At 52.0% G+C, this 14,976-nt stretch overlaps 1 protein-coding gene across 5 annotated transcripts; it reads left to right on the top strand.

Moving 5' to 3' along the window:
* Positions 1–4,102: 4,102 nt before the first annotated feature.
* Positions 4,103–13,700, top strand: CDC25B (cell division cycle 25B). Of its 5 annotated transcripts, XM_005214565.5 has the most exons (16): positions 4,119–4,521; positions 5,319–5,425; positions 6,073–6,124; positions 7,855–7,896; positions 8,051–8,087; positions 8,341–8,463; positions 8,568–8,690; positions 8,881–9,015; positions 9,467–9,547; positions 9,666–9,845; positions 10,024–10,119; positions 10,821–10,883; positions 11,026–11,124; positions 11,315–11,448; positions 12,149–12,260; positions 12,415–13,700. In XM_005214565.5, the coding sequence occupies exons 1-16, from the start codon at positions 4,322–4,324 to the stop codon at positions 12,553–12,555; spliced, it is 1,725 nt and encodes a 574-aa protein (XP_005214622.1). In that variant the 5' UTR covers positions 4,119–4,321; the 3' UTR covers positions 12,556–13,700. The 5 variants fall into 5 exon arrangements, with proteins under 5 accessions (NP_001178344.1, XP_005214622.1, XP_005214625.1 ...); NM_001191415.2 differs by lacking the exon at positions 8,341–8,463 and having other exon boundaries at positions 4,103–4,521; XM_005214568.5 differs by lacking the exon at positions 5,319–5,425.
* The last annotated feature ends 1,276 nt before the right edge of the window (positions 13,701–14,976 follow it).

The following is a 14,976-nucleotide window of genomic DNA, read 5'->3' as shown; positions in this document are numbered from 1 at the left end:
ACCGACTCCATGGACGTGAATTCCAGTGAGCTCCAGGAAATGGTGAAGGACAGGGAAGCCTAGCATGCTGCAGTCCATGGGGTCACCGAGTCAGACACGACTGAGTGACTGAACAAGAATTATTGGGCCTGCCAGGTGTCAAGCATCCCTAGCCTCCCAATGCCTGCTCTCTAGATGCTTCAGGTATTGCACAGTGTAGGGGAACCACCTCATTGCCCTAGGCCCCTATTGAAGGACACTCAGCTTGCTCTTCATTTTTCATTGTTATTCAATATTATAAACATACATCTGTATGTACCTTTATCATCTTAAGAGAAATTTCTAGAAGTAGGATATTGGGGTTAGAGAGACCAACCTCGGGCTTGGGCCTATTTAAGGTACTGGGAGACGGGGGAGAGGTAAATGATCTGCTACCTGTTCTTCAAAAACTCAGTCAGCTTCAGAAAATGAGATTTAGGAAAAGGAAAAGAAGATTTCAATAAACCCCATTCTGTCCAGCAGTTTCTCTTTAGGAATTCATTCTGTGCATATCTGTTGCATCATTTAAAAGCTAATAAATGTACAGCATTAGGGAATTGAGTAAATATATCTTCAAATAAAAGAAAGCAAGGTATAAAACATTGTTTTTTATACTGTTTGTAGATTTATAAAAATATGGTCATACAATTGAATATATAGATACACACTGACCACTAGAGTAGCCCATTAAGGCTACTGAGCACTTGAAATATGGCAGTTCCAAACTGAGATGTGCTGTGCGTGTAAGATGCACATTGGACTTTGAAGGCTTAGTATCAGAAAAAAAAGTATGTAAAACATTTCAGTAACAATTTTTATATTGATAACATGTTGAAATGATAACTTTAAAATCCATTACATTAGGGACTTCCCTGGTGGTCGCTAGCAAAGTAATGCTCAAAATTATCCAAGTGAGGCTTCAACAGTACATGAACTGAAAACTTCCAAATATTCAAGCTAGATTTAGAGAAGGCAGAGGAACCAGCGATCAAATTGCCAACTTCTGTGGGATCATAGAAAAAGCAAGAGAGTTCCAGAAAAACATATACTTCTGCTTTATTGACTATGCCAAAGCCTTTGACTGTGTGGATCACAACAAACTATGGAAAATTCTGAAAGAGATGGCAATACCAGACCACCTTACCTGCCTCCTGAGAAATCTGTATGCAGGTCAAGAAGCAACAGTTAGAACTGGACATGGAACAATGGACTGGTTCCAAACTGGAAAGGAGTATGTCAAGGCTGTATATTGTCACCCTGCTTATATAACATATGCAGAGTACATCATGTGAAATGCCAGACTGGATGAAGCACAAGCTGGAATCAAGATTGCTAGGAAAAATATCAGTAACCTCAGATACACAAATGACACCACCCTTATGGCCGAAAGTGAAGAGTAAGTAAAGAGCCTCTTGATGAAAATGAAAGAGGAGAGTGAAAAAGCTGGCTTAATACTCAACATTCAAAAAACAAAGATCATGGCATCCAGTCCCATCACTTCATGGCAAATAAATGGAGTAACAATGGAAACAGTGACAGACTTTATTTTCTTGGGCTCCAAAATCACTGCAGATGGTGACTGCAACCATGAAATTAAAAGACGCTTGGTCCTTGGAAGAAAAGCTATGACAAACCTTGCTGCTGCTGCTGCTAAGTCGCTTCAGTCATGTCCAACTCTGTGCGACCCCAGAGACGGCAGCCCACCTGTCCCTGGGGTTCTCAAAGCAAGAACACTGGAGTGGGTTGCCATTTCCTTCTCCAATGCATCAAAGTGAAAAGTGAAAGTGAAGTCGCTCAGTCGTGTCCGACTCTTAGCGACCCCATGGACTGCAGCCTACCAGGCTCCTCCATCCATGTGATTTTCCAGGCAGGAGTACTGGAGTGGGGTGCCATTGCCTTCTCCGAAGACAAACCTTGAGAGCTTATTAAAAAGCGGAGACATTACTTTGTGGACAAAGGTCCATCTAGTCAAAACTATGGTTTTTCCAGTAGTCATGTATGGATGTGAGAGTTGGACCATAACAAAATCTGAGTGTGAAGAATTGATGCCTTGAACTGTGGTGCTGGAGAACACTCTTGAGAGTCCCTTGGACCGCAAGGAGATCAAACCAGTCAATCCTAAAGGAAATCAACCCTGAATATTTATTGAAGAACTGATGCTGAAGTGGAAGCTCCAATACTTCGGCTACCTCATGAGAAGAACTGACTCATTGGAAAAGACCCTGATATTGGGAAAGATGGAAGGCAGGCAGAGAAGGTGATGACAGAGGATGAGATAGTTGGAAGGCATCACTGACTCAATGGACATGAGTTTGAGCAGGCTCTGGGAGATGGTGATGGACAGGGAAGCCTGGCGTGCTGCAGTCCATGGGGTCACAAAGAGTTGAACATGGCTGAGCGACTGAACTGACTGACTGGTGGTCCCTGTGCCTGGGACTCCACAATCCCAATGTGTAGGGGTGATAGGTTTGGTCCCTGGTTGGGGACCTGGATCCTACATGCCATGGCTGAAGATCCTCCAGGCCACAGCAAAGATCCAAGATCCCACATGCTCCAATTGAGAGCTTACATAATCAAATAAATAAAAACATTAAAAGTTCTCAAGCTGAAATTAAAAACAATATATTAGGTTAAATAAAATATTAAAGTTTCATCTGTTTCTTGTTACTTTTAAAAATTTGCCTACTAGAAAATTTTAAATTACCTACGTGTCTCCCATTTTGTTTCTATTGCCTAGGACTGTTTAGACTAAACTCTGGAAGAATACACAACACATTCACTATAGTGACTGGGGAAGGGTCCTGAAGATTTGTCTGGGGTTCATGATCTACTTTTGTCACATCCCCGCCCTCCTCATCCCTCTCAGATGGGACTGGGGCCTTCTCATTCCCTTCTTCCATGTTTCTCCTGGCCTGCCCCAGCCCCCAATGCCAGGCTCTCCTTTCTGCCACCCCCCTCCCACCCCTGCTACTGCTCCTTGGCCTGAAGGATTGGAGCTGTATGGGAAGGGGCTCAAGGCTGCAGTGCCAGCATTCTTGAGCTGTGACTTGATAAGCTGGAGGCCACTTCTTCCCTGGAGAGATGGGGTGCAAAAACAGCTTACTCCCCACTAGTTTTTGACTGCAGCCTTCCCACCACAGTCAAGGACAGTGAGCTCACTAGCAGGTAATCAGATAATTAGAAGATGCTCAGTTAAAACCAGTGACAAATTCAGCCCTCCTGATCAAAGAAACACCAATTAAACATTGGCACCAAATTAGCCAAACCATCAATAGGCATTCCATAACTGGGTTCGGAGATTGCTGACACCCTCCTTTGTCCTCACTGCCAAAACTCACGACTAGACCAATCATTAGAGCCTCCTCTGGAGCTGCCGGCAAAAACTGGGCAGCTTGGGATCACATCTAACCGGGGACCCCCGGAAACACTGGCTAGTTATGTGTCGGCCCCCACCGCGGGTCCACTTCCAGCACTGGGGGCTCCCCGTGGGAATTACCCTTGGGGCCGCCCCAGGAGCTGCCAGTCGCGGGGTCAGGGAAGCTGGGAGAGTAGATGTGTCTAGGGTGAATCTCAACTCTACCATCTGCACAATCATGTGACCTTGAACGAGTTAATGAACTTCTCTACGCCTCATCGTCTCTGTCGGTAAAGTGGAAAGGCGAACACACACCGCACTGCACAGCTGTATTCCGCAGATTCCTGGAATGGAGGCTATCATGATGCCAGCCGGTACATGTAAGTGATGTTAAACGGTGGGGTCCCTCTGAGGCTACTCTAGGGAGTTTTTGCATCTCCTGAGGCCCTCTTTGCTGGAGGGGTGGGTAGCTCCAAACCACATACTGAGAATCGGAATTTGAGAAGCACGGCTCCTTGAACCCTGGCTGGGAGGGAGTGCCAGGGTTAATTCCTTGATTCCTCTACCCGACTCAAAGCCTGGAACTGGGTGAGGCCGGGCTGGTCCAGCCTCCGCGCCTTCCAACATAGTAGCCCCGCCCTCTGTCCCGCCTCTCTTCTTTACTGCGCCCCCATTGGTGGCGTCCGGCGGCGCGGCCGCTGTTATTTTTCGAATATATAAGAAGGTGGAGGTGGCAGCCTCTGCTAGAGGCTTCCTGGGCTGGTAGCCTGTCCCCGTGTCCCTCCTCCCTTCCCCACCCTCCCCACTTCCCTCTCCTCTCTCGCTCCTGCCCCTTTGCTCTTCCTCCCTCCCTTCCCTTCCACCCCGGGCCGGCTCCCTACCTCGTCCAGGCCAGCTGTGCCCGGCGTCTGTTGGTCGCCCTACGCCAGGCCCGCCCGCCCCACCGCGATGGAGCTGCCCCAGCCGGAGTCCGTGGCAGGCTCGGCTCTCAGTCCGGCCGGCATGCGCGGTGGCGCCCAGCGTCCTGGCCACCTCCCGGGCCTCGGGCTGGGGGCTCATGGCCTCCTGGGGTCCCCGGAGCGCGCGGCCGCTTCCTCTCCGGTCACCACCCTCACCCAGACTATGCACCACCTCGCTGGGCTCGGCAGGTAGGGGGCCCCAGGGATGCTCGGTGTAGGGTGGGAGGCCCGCACTAGGTTTTGGTCCCAGGCCTCTCTGGAACCCGGCATGGGTGCCAAACGGAGAGGCATCCCAGACACAGCCTGCTTCAAGGCTCAGGACCGAGCTGTGCTGCTCACACCCTCCAGGTGACTTGTTCTTGGCTGCCACATTCTCTGGAGACCCTCTTCCCCACCTCCACCATGCTGCCTCCCTAATCTTGGCTCAAATCTCCACCATTTTGCCCCAGGCAGGGGATCCTGAGCCTGGACGGGGAATTTGAGGGTGGTCCTGTTCCCTCTACCCTCAGTTCTTTCCTGGGGTAAAGGGGTTAAACACTGGTCCTGTTCCCTGAGCAAGTTTGCAGCTCCAGGCTGGGTTGTCCTTGAAGCAATAAAGGCCAAAGGCTTGGCCATTCCTCCAGAAAGGCTTGTGGGTGGGTAGGGACCTTTAGAGTTTAGGGGATGGCCCTCTAGGGCTGTCTGCTGCCCCACCATTCCTCAGGATGGTTCCAGCCCAACTCCTTGCTCTTGCTCTGGGTTCACCTTCCCTGCACCCAGGAGAACCTTTAATCAATCAACAAAGAGAAGACATTAGGGCTTCTGTAGAAGGCCTGAGAAGAGGGTAGATCCTTGATGCCATCACCTCCTTGAGACAGTGCAGTGACTGGAAGGGCACTTCAGAGGTTGGGGGGAGTGGGTGGTGGTGTTGGTGGGAACATGGGCCAGCCAACCCTTGAGCCCCACATTTACCTTTCTCCTTCCCTGGGTCCCTGCTCCCTTCCCAGCGAGACCCCAAAGAGTCAGGTAGGCAGCCTGCTCACATGCCTATCCCTGTCCCGTCGGGCGTCTGAATCCTCCCTGTCGTCTGAGTCCTCTGAATCTTCTGATGCAGGTGAGGCCCAGGGGTGCCAGGGGAGTTTGGGGGGCTACCTGAGCCTCCCTACTTCCCTGCTGATCAGACTAACATCCTCACCACAACCTGATGGGACCCCGGCAGCCTCCCCCTGCCCACTTCTGGTGGGGCATGCCACAGCCGGCATAGACTGGCTGAGCAATGGGTGCTGGGTGGGGTCCTCCAAGGGAGATGAAATCTTACTATTTAAAACTAGGCACCGAAGTCCTAAACCACAGCCCCACCTGGGAGGCAATTAGGCTGAAAATCTGTCATTTTATAACATTCACTTGCCTTCGGCTTTAACTTTCATTAAAAGCTGTAATCTTTTCTAGAACAAATTATTTTAAATCAGTTCAAGAAAAATGCTTAGCAGAATTTTGGTTTAAAGCCTAAACTTTAGGCTTTAAAGTTTCCATAGTAATAGGCAATTCCAGCAAGAATAGTAAATAGGGAATGGAGCCCTGTGTAACTTGGCCATGTGTCAGCCCTTGGGGTCTATGGGTGGATTTTGTTTCAGTTTTTAATGTATCAAGACCTAAGATAAAAACGGGTTTTCCCCCCTTCTCTGAATAGTGTTGGGACATGGTAGGGAAAAGTGTGCAGGAAATGCCACCACTTTCAAACCAAGGCACTCTGTCTCTCAGGTCTGTGCATGGACTCTCCCAGCCCTATGGACCCCAACATGGCAGAGCAGACGTGAGTAGAGAAGAGGGACCACACGGTCAAGGAGGGGAACCTGCCCTTGAGAATCTTAGTTCCACCCTAAACTCACTAGGGGAGCTTGGGAGAGCAAACAGACCTCCCTAAACCCTTGTATAGGGGCACTAATTGACCTTTCCATGTCCCGGCATTCTGCTTGTCTCAGGGAAGGGTCTACTATCATGGGAGCAGCTTAGAATGGGTTCAGGACAGTAGCCACAGGGAGCCTCTTGTGGGAATACAGGACTGTATGTGCCCTTTCTGCCTATGCACGTATTTTTCTTTCCTGTGAATTATCAAAATTTTAAAATATGGTCCAACTAATTCAAAGTTTTTAATTTACTCTAGGCCAAACAAAACAGTTGCTGCAAGCTGGTTTGGCCCTTGGCCCTCCTATCAGTCACCACTGGTTTCAGTGACATTTCATCCGCTGGCCAACCCTTGGACCAGGCCCTTTGTGAAGGAGAGTGGAGAAGTTGAGGGGCTCTGCTCAACACAGTTCTCTGCTTCTTGGTTGTGGGGCAGGAGTAGTACCTTCCAGAGCACAGCTGTTCCCATCCAGCTGTTCAGGCCCCAGAAGGGAGAGCAGGCGTTACTGGGAACAACGGGCAAACCCGGCCTGGGCTGAGCGACTGTGGATTTGGGTTTAGGGCGGTGGCTGTCTTTCCTCCCACTGCCTTTGATCAGACTGGGCTGGGCTGCAGGTTTGTTCATAAACAGGAAATGGGGAGAGCATTGGGTGGTGGTGTGGGGACTGCAGGTTGGGTTTTGATGATAACACAGAGCTGAACCTGCTTTACCCCTAGGGCCCAGGTGCAGACTGAAAACCAAGCCAATTAAATTGGTCATCCTGGTGCCAGGTTGGCTGCATACAGCCACCCTGCCCCACCTGGGTGAGGGGTGGGGGGGCTATCCTCCTGACACTTTAGCCCTCAGTTTCCCACCACCAACACTGCACCTGCCTTAACAGTTACACAGAAAGAGGTGTGTGTGTGTGTGTACACAGAGACACACAAAAGCCCTGCCTGGCAGGTGGTCTCTGGTAACATAGCTAGGCTCAGAAGGAACATCTGTTGGAATTCTTTGCCTGCTGGTCTCTTCTAAGGCAGGAGGAGGGGTTGGAACAGAGGCTGGGTTCTAAAATTCCACAGGAGGGAGGAGAGGTTATGACCTTGGACATTTGTCACTAGGGGGTCTGACATGGCAGACCGGGGCTGATCCAGGGGCACACTGAACCAGTCCCCTGTCCTGGAGGAGCCAGGACTATCCCACACAAGGGGAGGGAAGCCCTGCCTTGCTGGTATCCAGGCCCTGCAGACACCCACATGTTCAGGACAAGGCCTGTCATGGGATGGATGGATGCCTTTCTTGGCAGCCATATGGCCCTGCTGAGGTGATTTGCATACAGGTGGAAGGCCTGTGGGCAGGCTGGTGAGACCGTTGCCTTGGTAACTCCTCAGCTACCCCAAGACCTACCCCAGCTGTCTCTGTCACTGCCATTCTTCAGGCTTCTTCCATTCAGGGCAGCTTTTAAAATCCCAGGCTGCCTCTTATCTCCCTCTTCCCCTATACCTGGGCCCATGATAGGTGCTGCATTCTTCCTACCTCCTCTTTCCCCTGGCCTGAGCTCTGGCTCCCCTGGGCCTTGTGGACTGAGGACCCAAGGCTGGGGATAGGCAATGGGCTGTGAGGAGACCTAGGTTGAATGGGACCCTTCTCTGTCCTAGGTTTGAACAGGCCATCCAGGCAGCCAGCCGAGTTATTCAAAAGTAAGTGCTCTGGCCTTCGTTGCACAGGCTCCCTGCCCCGTGTGGGTGGAATAGGCCCCAGGATGTACAGGGCTCTGTGGTGGAGGGGCACCCTGCATGTTCTCTGGCACAGCCTGACTCTCCAGCCCTGAGGTGTCCCTGTTTCCTTCTGCAGTGAGCAGTTTGCCATCCGACGTTTCCAGTCCTTGCCGGTGAGTGTCCTCTGAGGCCCATTGAGAGACTTGGGCCTACTGGCTAGGATTATAGAGGGCAGGAGGGACCTGGATTGATTCTCGGAAGGTCGACTTGAAGCAGTTGGGTGTCCCTTGTCTGGCTATGGGAGATGGGGCTTTGGAGGTGGACAGGGGATCTGGGGGAGTTGGAGCAGAGATGGGAGAAGGTATGGCCTGGGCTGGCACTAGGGGAATGGAGCCTTCTGTACCTACTGCCCTCCTGGCTCTCTAGGGGAGGCTTCTGGGCCACAGTCCTGTGCTACGGAACATCACCAACTCCCAAGCGTCTGGCACCTGGAGGAAGACTGAGGCGTGTGACCAAGCTGCCCACGGCTCTGGGGAGGACAAAGAGAATGTATGTTTCCAGAAGGCCAGAATCGAAGCACTTCAGGGAGAGAGGGGGGCTTGCTGGAGCGGTTTTCTGGCATTTGATCATGCATCCCTCTGTATTGCCCACAGGATGGATTTGTCTTCAAGATGCCAGGGAAACTCAAACATCCCAGCCACTCCCGTGCTCTTGGGGAGTGGGCCAGCCGCAGAGAAGCCTTTGCCCAGAGGCCAAGCTCGGCTCCCGACCTGATGGTATACCAGGAGAGCTGACCCCTGCAGGGCAGGCATGCGCGGAGGGCAGGTGCCTGTGAAGGCAGCCTGGGAAACTTGGGGGTGATCCTGAGCCCTGAGGCAGTGGGAACCTTATTTCTCAGAAGGTTAGGGTGGAGACTTGTCTCGGGCCCCATGTTGAGTCTCCTCTGTCTGTTTGTCACCCATGCAGTGTCTCACCCCTGAGCGGAAGATGGAAGTCGAGGAACTGATCCCCCTGGCCCGATGCCAGTTCTCCGTGACCCCCTCCACAGGGGCTGTTGAGGAAGACGATGGATTCGTGGATATCCTGGAGACGGACTTAAAGGTAAACAGCCTTGCCTTGTCAGGCCCCCTACCTCTCCCTTCCTGAGATCTCCTGAAAGAGGTAAGCTCTGAGCTCCTACAGCAAGACTATGACCTCATTTCAATGTCAGAAGAACTGGAGGTAACTGAGTCACAGCCTGACCTCTGGCCAATCAGAGAAGAGGAAGTGGCTGGTGCTGCAGTGGAGGGTGGATGGGCAGGGCAAAGGGAAGCCTGGTCTTCCTGTATTGCCATGCTTCTCATATCTATGCTAAAGTCCCTCTGGCGAGTGGGGCCCCGCAGTTTCCTGGTCCTGGGGGCTGTCCTGTGTGGCGGTATGAGCAGGGTCACCAAGGGCTGCTGGCCTGGAATTTTGCTGGGAGAACTGGGAAAACCGCCCTGGAGGACTTGGGGCCTTAGGTGTTGGACCTGTGCCTGCGAGTGTGACCATACCCTTGCTGATCTGGCCTCAGGAAAATGATGTAGTTCCCCCAGGCATGGAGAGCCTCATTAGTGCCCCACTGGTCAAGACCTCAGAAAAGGAAGAGGAACAGGTGAGCCCCTGGAGAGGCCCCTCAAAACTTGGGAATGGTGGAGCCCTACCCTCTGAGTGAGACTGGGATGGAAAGCAGGGGCTAGGAATGCTGACCCCAGACCTGCTACCTCTGCCAGGACCTCATCATGTACAGCAAGTGCCAGCGGCTCTTCCGCTCTCCGTCCATGCCCTGCGGTGTGATCCGGCCCATCCTCAAGAGGCTGGAGCGCCCGCAGGACCGGGATCTGCCTGTACAGAACAAGCGGAAAAGGAGCGTGACTCCTCCAGAGGAGGAACTGCAGGAAGCTGAGGAACCCGTGAGTACCCCCGTCCTGGGCTGGGACTAGGCTGGACTGCCACCCTCCAAGTCCACCCTGTAAGCCCGTCTCAGCTGGGTTTGTAGAGGGGGGCAGGGTGCAAGGAAGGGGGATGCTAACCAGACAGGGCACTGAGGGACAGCCTCACCCCTGACCCTGGCTGCCACTTGCCTCACAGAAAGCCCGCATTCTCCGCTCAAAGTCTCTGTGTCATGATGAGATTGAGAATATCCTGGACAGTGACCACCGAGAACTGATCGGGGATTACTCCAAGGTACCAGCAGTGGGACCCTCAGGAGGCTCGGGCCTTTACTATGTGGCCCCTGAGCCCAGCGACTGCTTTAGTGACTCCCACTCTCCCAGAAGCCCCTCATTTTGTCCTTTGCATCTTATCCTGTAGTCTCACCCAGACTCCTCTCTCTGGCTCTCTTTGATCTCCTATCTCAAATCTGTCCAGGGCATCAGTGGTATCTCCACCTTGGAAAAGATTTCCATCTTGCCGGGGGCCTCCTGGGGCCTGCTTGGCAAAGCATGGGGGCAGGAGGCATGGAGGGTTCATATCCTCTGCTCCCCATCTTCATTTCCCCTTGGAAGGCTGTTTTCTGGGGATCAGACCCTAGAGGCACCTTGGTTGCTATGGGAACCAGACCTTAATTTGAAGTCAAAGCAGATAATTCCCTGGTGGTCCAGTGGCTAAGACTCCACGCTGCCAATGCAGGGGGCCCAGGTTGGATCCCTGGTCAGGAAACTAGATCCCGCGTGGCACAACTTAGCGTTCACGTGCTGCAAAAAATCCCACATGCAGCAGTGAAGATCAAAGATCCCATGCAACTAAGACTGGATGCAGCCAAATAAAACAAATAAATATTAAAAAAAGGGAAAGTCAAGCAAGTTTGGCTTTCAGACTTGAGGAAAAACTCATTTTTCTCAGGTTCCTAGTTTTGCCAATGTCACTCTCTCTCACTTTCCCTTCAGGCCTTCCTCCTACAGACTGTGGATGGAAAGCACCAAGACCTCAAGTACATCTCACCAGAAACGGTATGCAGGGATGAGTTATTTTTCAGTGCCTTTGGGACTTCTGTTTGCTTGTTAACCTCCCCTGGAGTCAGGCTACAAGCACCGGGTCAGCCCCTGCCTGCCAGCCTGAACCACTGGGACCCACCTCTGCGGCCTCCTGCAGGTGGTGGCTCTGCTGACAGGCAAGTTCAGCCACATCGTGGAGAAGTTTGTGATTGTTGACTGCAGATACCCCTATGAGTATGAAGGCGGGCACATCAAGGTGAGGCAGGGTGATGGGAGAGGCCCTGAAGACTCATCCAGTTCTGTCCTTCCTCTGCCCAGAGGATGCACTCTCTCATGGGGTAGGATCTGCCCTTCAAGAGGTGGAGTCACTCATCTGAAAGATGGGGACCGCACAGGGCAGGGTCAGCCACGCACAGCTGCGGCCTGACCCCTGGCTTCTCTGGCAGACTGCTGTGAACCTGCCTCTGGAACGGGATGCCGAGACCTTCCTGCTACAGAGCCCCATCACACCCTGCAGCCTGGATAAGAGAATCATCCTCATTTTCCACTGTGAATTTTCATCTGAGCGGGGCCCCCGCATGTGAGTCCTGGCTCCGCCCAGCCAGCTAGTGCTGCTCCTTACCTTCCCTGCTTAGGCTTTCGAGTGCTGGAACCATCCAGTGGCCAAGAGGCGTGAGCCCGGCCCTGGCCCCTCCTTGATCTGGGCCTCTTATCTCACCTTGGAGCTTGGAGCAGACCGTATCCCTGCTTCCCTGTGCATGGCACTGTCCTCCTGTCTCCTCTCATCCTTTCCGTCAGGCCTCCCATCTTCCCTCTGTCCATTGCCGCCATCTCCACAAAACCTAATTCTAACTCTCCAGCGGTGTCCTTAAAATCCAAAGGCCCTGTCCCAGTCCTCAGTGATGCTGGCCCTTCCAGGGTTCGATTGTTCTTTCCTCTCTCCATCTCCTCACCCAGCCTTGTCCAGACCTTCTGACTCTTACCTCTTGAACTTGGTTCACTTGTCTCCCTTCTGCCTCCACTTTCCTGGCCCAGAAGAAATGTCTCGGACAGAGATTGTGTAACTGTCTTCTGAACACAGAGCCCCTTTGATTTGCCTTTTTCTGTCTCCCCAACCTCTTGTGAACCCAGTTAGCCAGACTGAACTAAAAGTGTTCTTGTGGCTGACATTCCTGCACTCAAGCCTTCTGTGGTTCCCAGAGGAGTGGCTGCGTGGAGCAGGTCCCCTGATACATCCCACTGTACAACCAGCTCTCACCCCACACCCCTACTGGTCGCAGGTGCCGTTTCATCAGGGAACGAGACAGAGCCTCCAACGACTACCCCAGCCTCTACTATCCTGAGATGTATATCCTCAAAGGCGGCTACAAGGACTTCTTCCCACAGCACCCGGTACCACGGGTTGGGGTGGCCATAGCATCCGTGGGAGGTTTGGGCTACAGGGAAAGGGGTTGACCAGGCAGTAGCCCTCGGATAAGGGAGGATAGAGTCCTCTCTGAAGTTGCCCAGGTCCCCATGTTGATTGCCCCATCCCATCCTGCCCTAGACCTTCTGTGAGCCTCAAGACTACCGGCCCATGAACCATGAGGACTTCAAGGATGAAATGAAGACCTTCCGACTCAAGACACGCAGCTGGGCTGGCGAGCGGAGCCGGCGAGAGCTTTGCAGCCGCCTGCAGGACCAGTGAAGGGCCAGCAACTGTCCCACCCGCCTTCCTTACTTTGTGCGGCCTGGGCATCAGCCGCCCTGTGGCCTCCGGGGCTGAGGGTCTGCTGTCCAGGGAAAAGATGGTGAGGGCGTCCTGTCTGCCTGCACCAGCCCTGATCCTCTGTCTCACTCCAGTCATGTTCCGTATCCTGGTGACACCCCCATCCTCACTCCAGGAGAGCCCAGCCTGCTGACTAAGTGAAATTGGATTAAGTCTAGCTCAAAGGAAGTATTTGTGTCTAACAGGAGCCTTTTTGGTGTCTTTTTCTTCCTTGTTTGGGTTAACCCTTTGTCTTGCTGTATTCAGAAAAGCCTCTTTTTTCCTAAGAGCTTTGTTTATATGTATGTGGCTGAGAGAAAGCTCCAGCCTCCTAGAAGGAGCCACCGCTACCCTCGGAGTTAGCACCATGTCCCAGGTGCTAACATACTCCTAAGTGTGTGTGCCAAACTCCCTTCTCCTTCCCGTCTCTTCATGTGAACATCTCCAGCACAGGCACGAGCTCTTCCTCTTTCCTGTTTCAGTGTTATTTGTATGTTTGATCTCTTTTTTTTTTCCATCTCAGGATAGTTACAGGCTAAGGTTTAGGTTTTCCCTGTCCAGTTGTTAAAGATACAAACATTCATAACCCACTTGGCCCTGGCTTCTGTGGCTCGGAAAGGGATGTTATTATCCATGGAGGCCCCTAGGTGAGGGTTAAGGCCTGCATCCTGAGCCCACTGGAAACCTAGCCCTCACTGCTGTGAACCCTGGGGGCTGAACCCACGTCAGAACTTGCTGCTGTCTCGTCACAGATGGACAGATGGACAAATGGAAGTGTGGATGGATAGTGGGTGCATGGATGGCCATAGACCCACAATGCCTTGTCCACAAACCACTGAACTGAGGCATTTCAGTGAGTGTGACTGCCTGCAGCAGGAGTATACATGTGCCTGTCTGTGTGAACAAAATCTTTACACTTTTAAGATTTGGAGATATTCAAAAGGAAATTTTATGAAAGCAGCTAAACTAAGGCCAGCCACTTCTGGATTCTGAATCTTGGGAAATGGGCAGGGCTTCTTGAAGGCTCTGCTGAGTCATCTAGAAGGGTCTTGGTTCAATAAAGCACTGAGCAAGCTGAGTAAGTAGCATTGTGTCCTGTGGAGCCCTTAATAAGACTATGGCAGACCCTGATGGTGGAATACAGCAGAGGCAAGTCTCCGGATTGGGGCTGGAAGACTCCTGGGGAGGTGGCCTCATACCCTCTTCCCAAGTCTTGCCAAGATTTTGGATTCAGCCTCCCTGTTCCCCTCATCTGGCTTCTCAAGCACTTCTGGGGTCCATCTTCCTAAACTAGCTCTCCATTCCTAAATTCTGCACCAAGAAGGCAAGAATGATGTCATCAAGTCTGTTCTCTAGAACTGTCAGTGGCTCACCATTGCCTTCAGAAACTTAAAAGTCTCAGCCTTTAGGACCTAGACCCTCTGCTGCCTCATTCCTCACCTCTTGCTGAATTAAATCCCCCATAGTTGCTCTTCACATTTTCTTGTCCTTGCATCTGCAATATGCTCAGGAATGCTCTCCTCAAGCTGCTATTTCTCTTTTAAGATTCAATTTCAAATGTTAATGCCTCCCAGAAGCCTCCCTGCTCTATTAGGGAAATGACTTTCATTATCCCCAGCACTCAGCAAAGGTTCCACCACTTAGGAGGTGCCAGGGTCAAGGTAAAAGAGTAGGAAAGGGCCGATCTGGGAGAACCAGAAATCTGGATGTGTCAGGAAATCCCCTTGGAATACCACAGCAAATTACTCTCTCCCACACCAGCCCAAATATGAGCTATGATGGTAGGGGCTCCTTTGCAAATGTACAACTAAGACACTGCCTGATACAGAGTGCTCATACAACATGTCAAGTGTCATTCCCACTTCTTGTTAAAGTTCTACCTTGCTGTGATTATTCGCTCCATTCTGCAGGTGGGAAAACAGGCTGTTTCTTGCCAGAGCAATAAGAAGAGACTTGAGAGTCCTAGGCTGAGTCTAAACTTGTCCCCCCGATCCCAAGTTTCTTAAGCTCCTTGGTCTTCAGTCTTGGTCTTGAGCCTGCTGCAAGGGCACAGTAGGTAGGAGGGATGATATTGGAGGGGTGGGGGTGGGGGCTGGGCTTCTACTCAAGAAGTGTAGTCCAGAAGCCCCCTCCACTGAGCAGGCGGCTGGCACCAAGCCAGCCTTATCTGGGTGACGGGATTTGCCCTAGAAAAGGGAAAATACTTGTGCAGACCCCTGAGAAAGAGGAAGAAGTAGAGGGAGAGGAGAGAGAGAGCCCTGGCACAGTTCTGAGATTTGCCTGTACCACCCTGAATGCTCAAGTGGTCTGGTTTTATGAGGAGGAAGGCCCCTGGATACTCAAAGGGCACTCACCTGCCCC

Source organism: Bos taurus, chromosome 13, assembly GCF_002263795.3.
Source record: "Bos taurus isolate L1 Dominette 01449 registration number 42190680 breed Hereford chromosome 13, ARS-UCD2.0, whole genome shotgun sequence".
NCBI lineage: Eukaryota > Metazoa > Chordata > Mammalia > Artiodactyla > Bovidae > Bos > Bos taurus.
Note: the sequence above shows the minus strand (reverse complement) of the source record. Positions and strands in the feature narration are given on the sequence as shown.

Coding starts and splice junctions, on each gene's coding strand:
- CDC25B (XM_005214565.5), top strand. CDS start 4,322: ATGGAGCTGCCCCAGCCGGAGTCCGTGGCAGGCTCGGCTCTCAGTCCG. Junction 8,691..8,880: donor GCTCGGCTCCCGACCTGATG/GTATACCAGGAG, acceptor TCACCCATGCAG/TGTCTCACCCCTGAGCGGAA. Junction 9,548..9,665: donor CAGAAAAGGAAGAGGAACAG/GTGAGCCCCTGG, acceptor TACCTCTGCCAG/GACCTCATCATGTACAGCAA.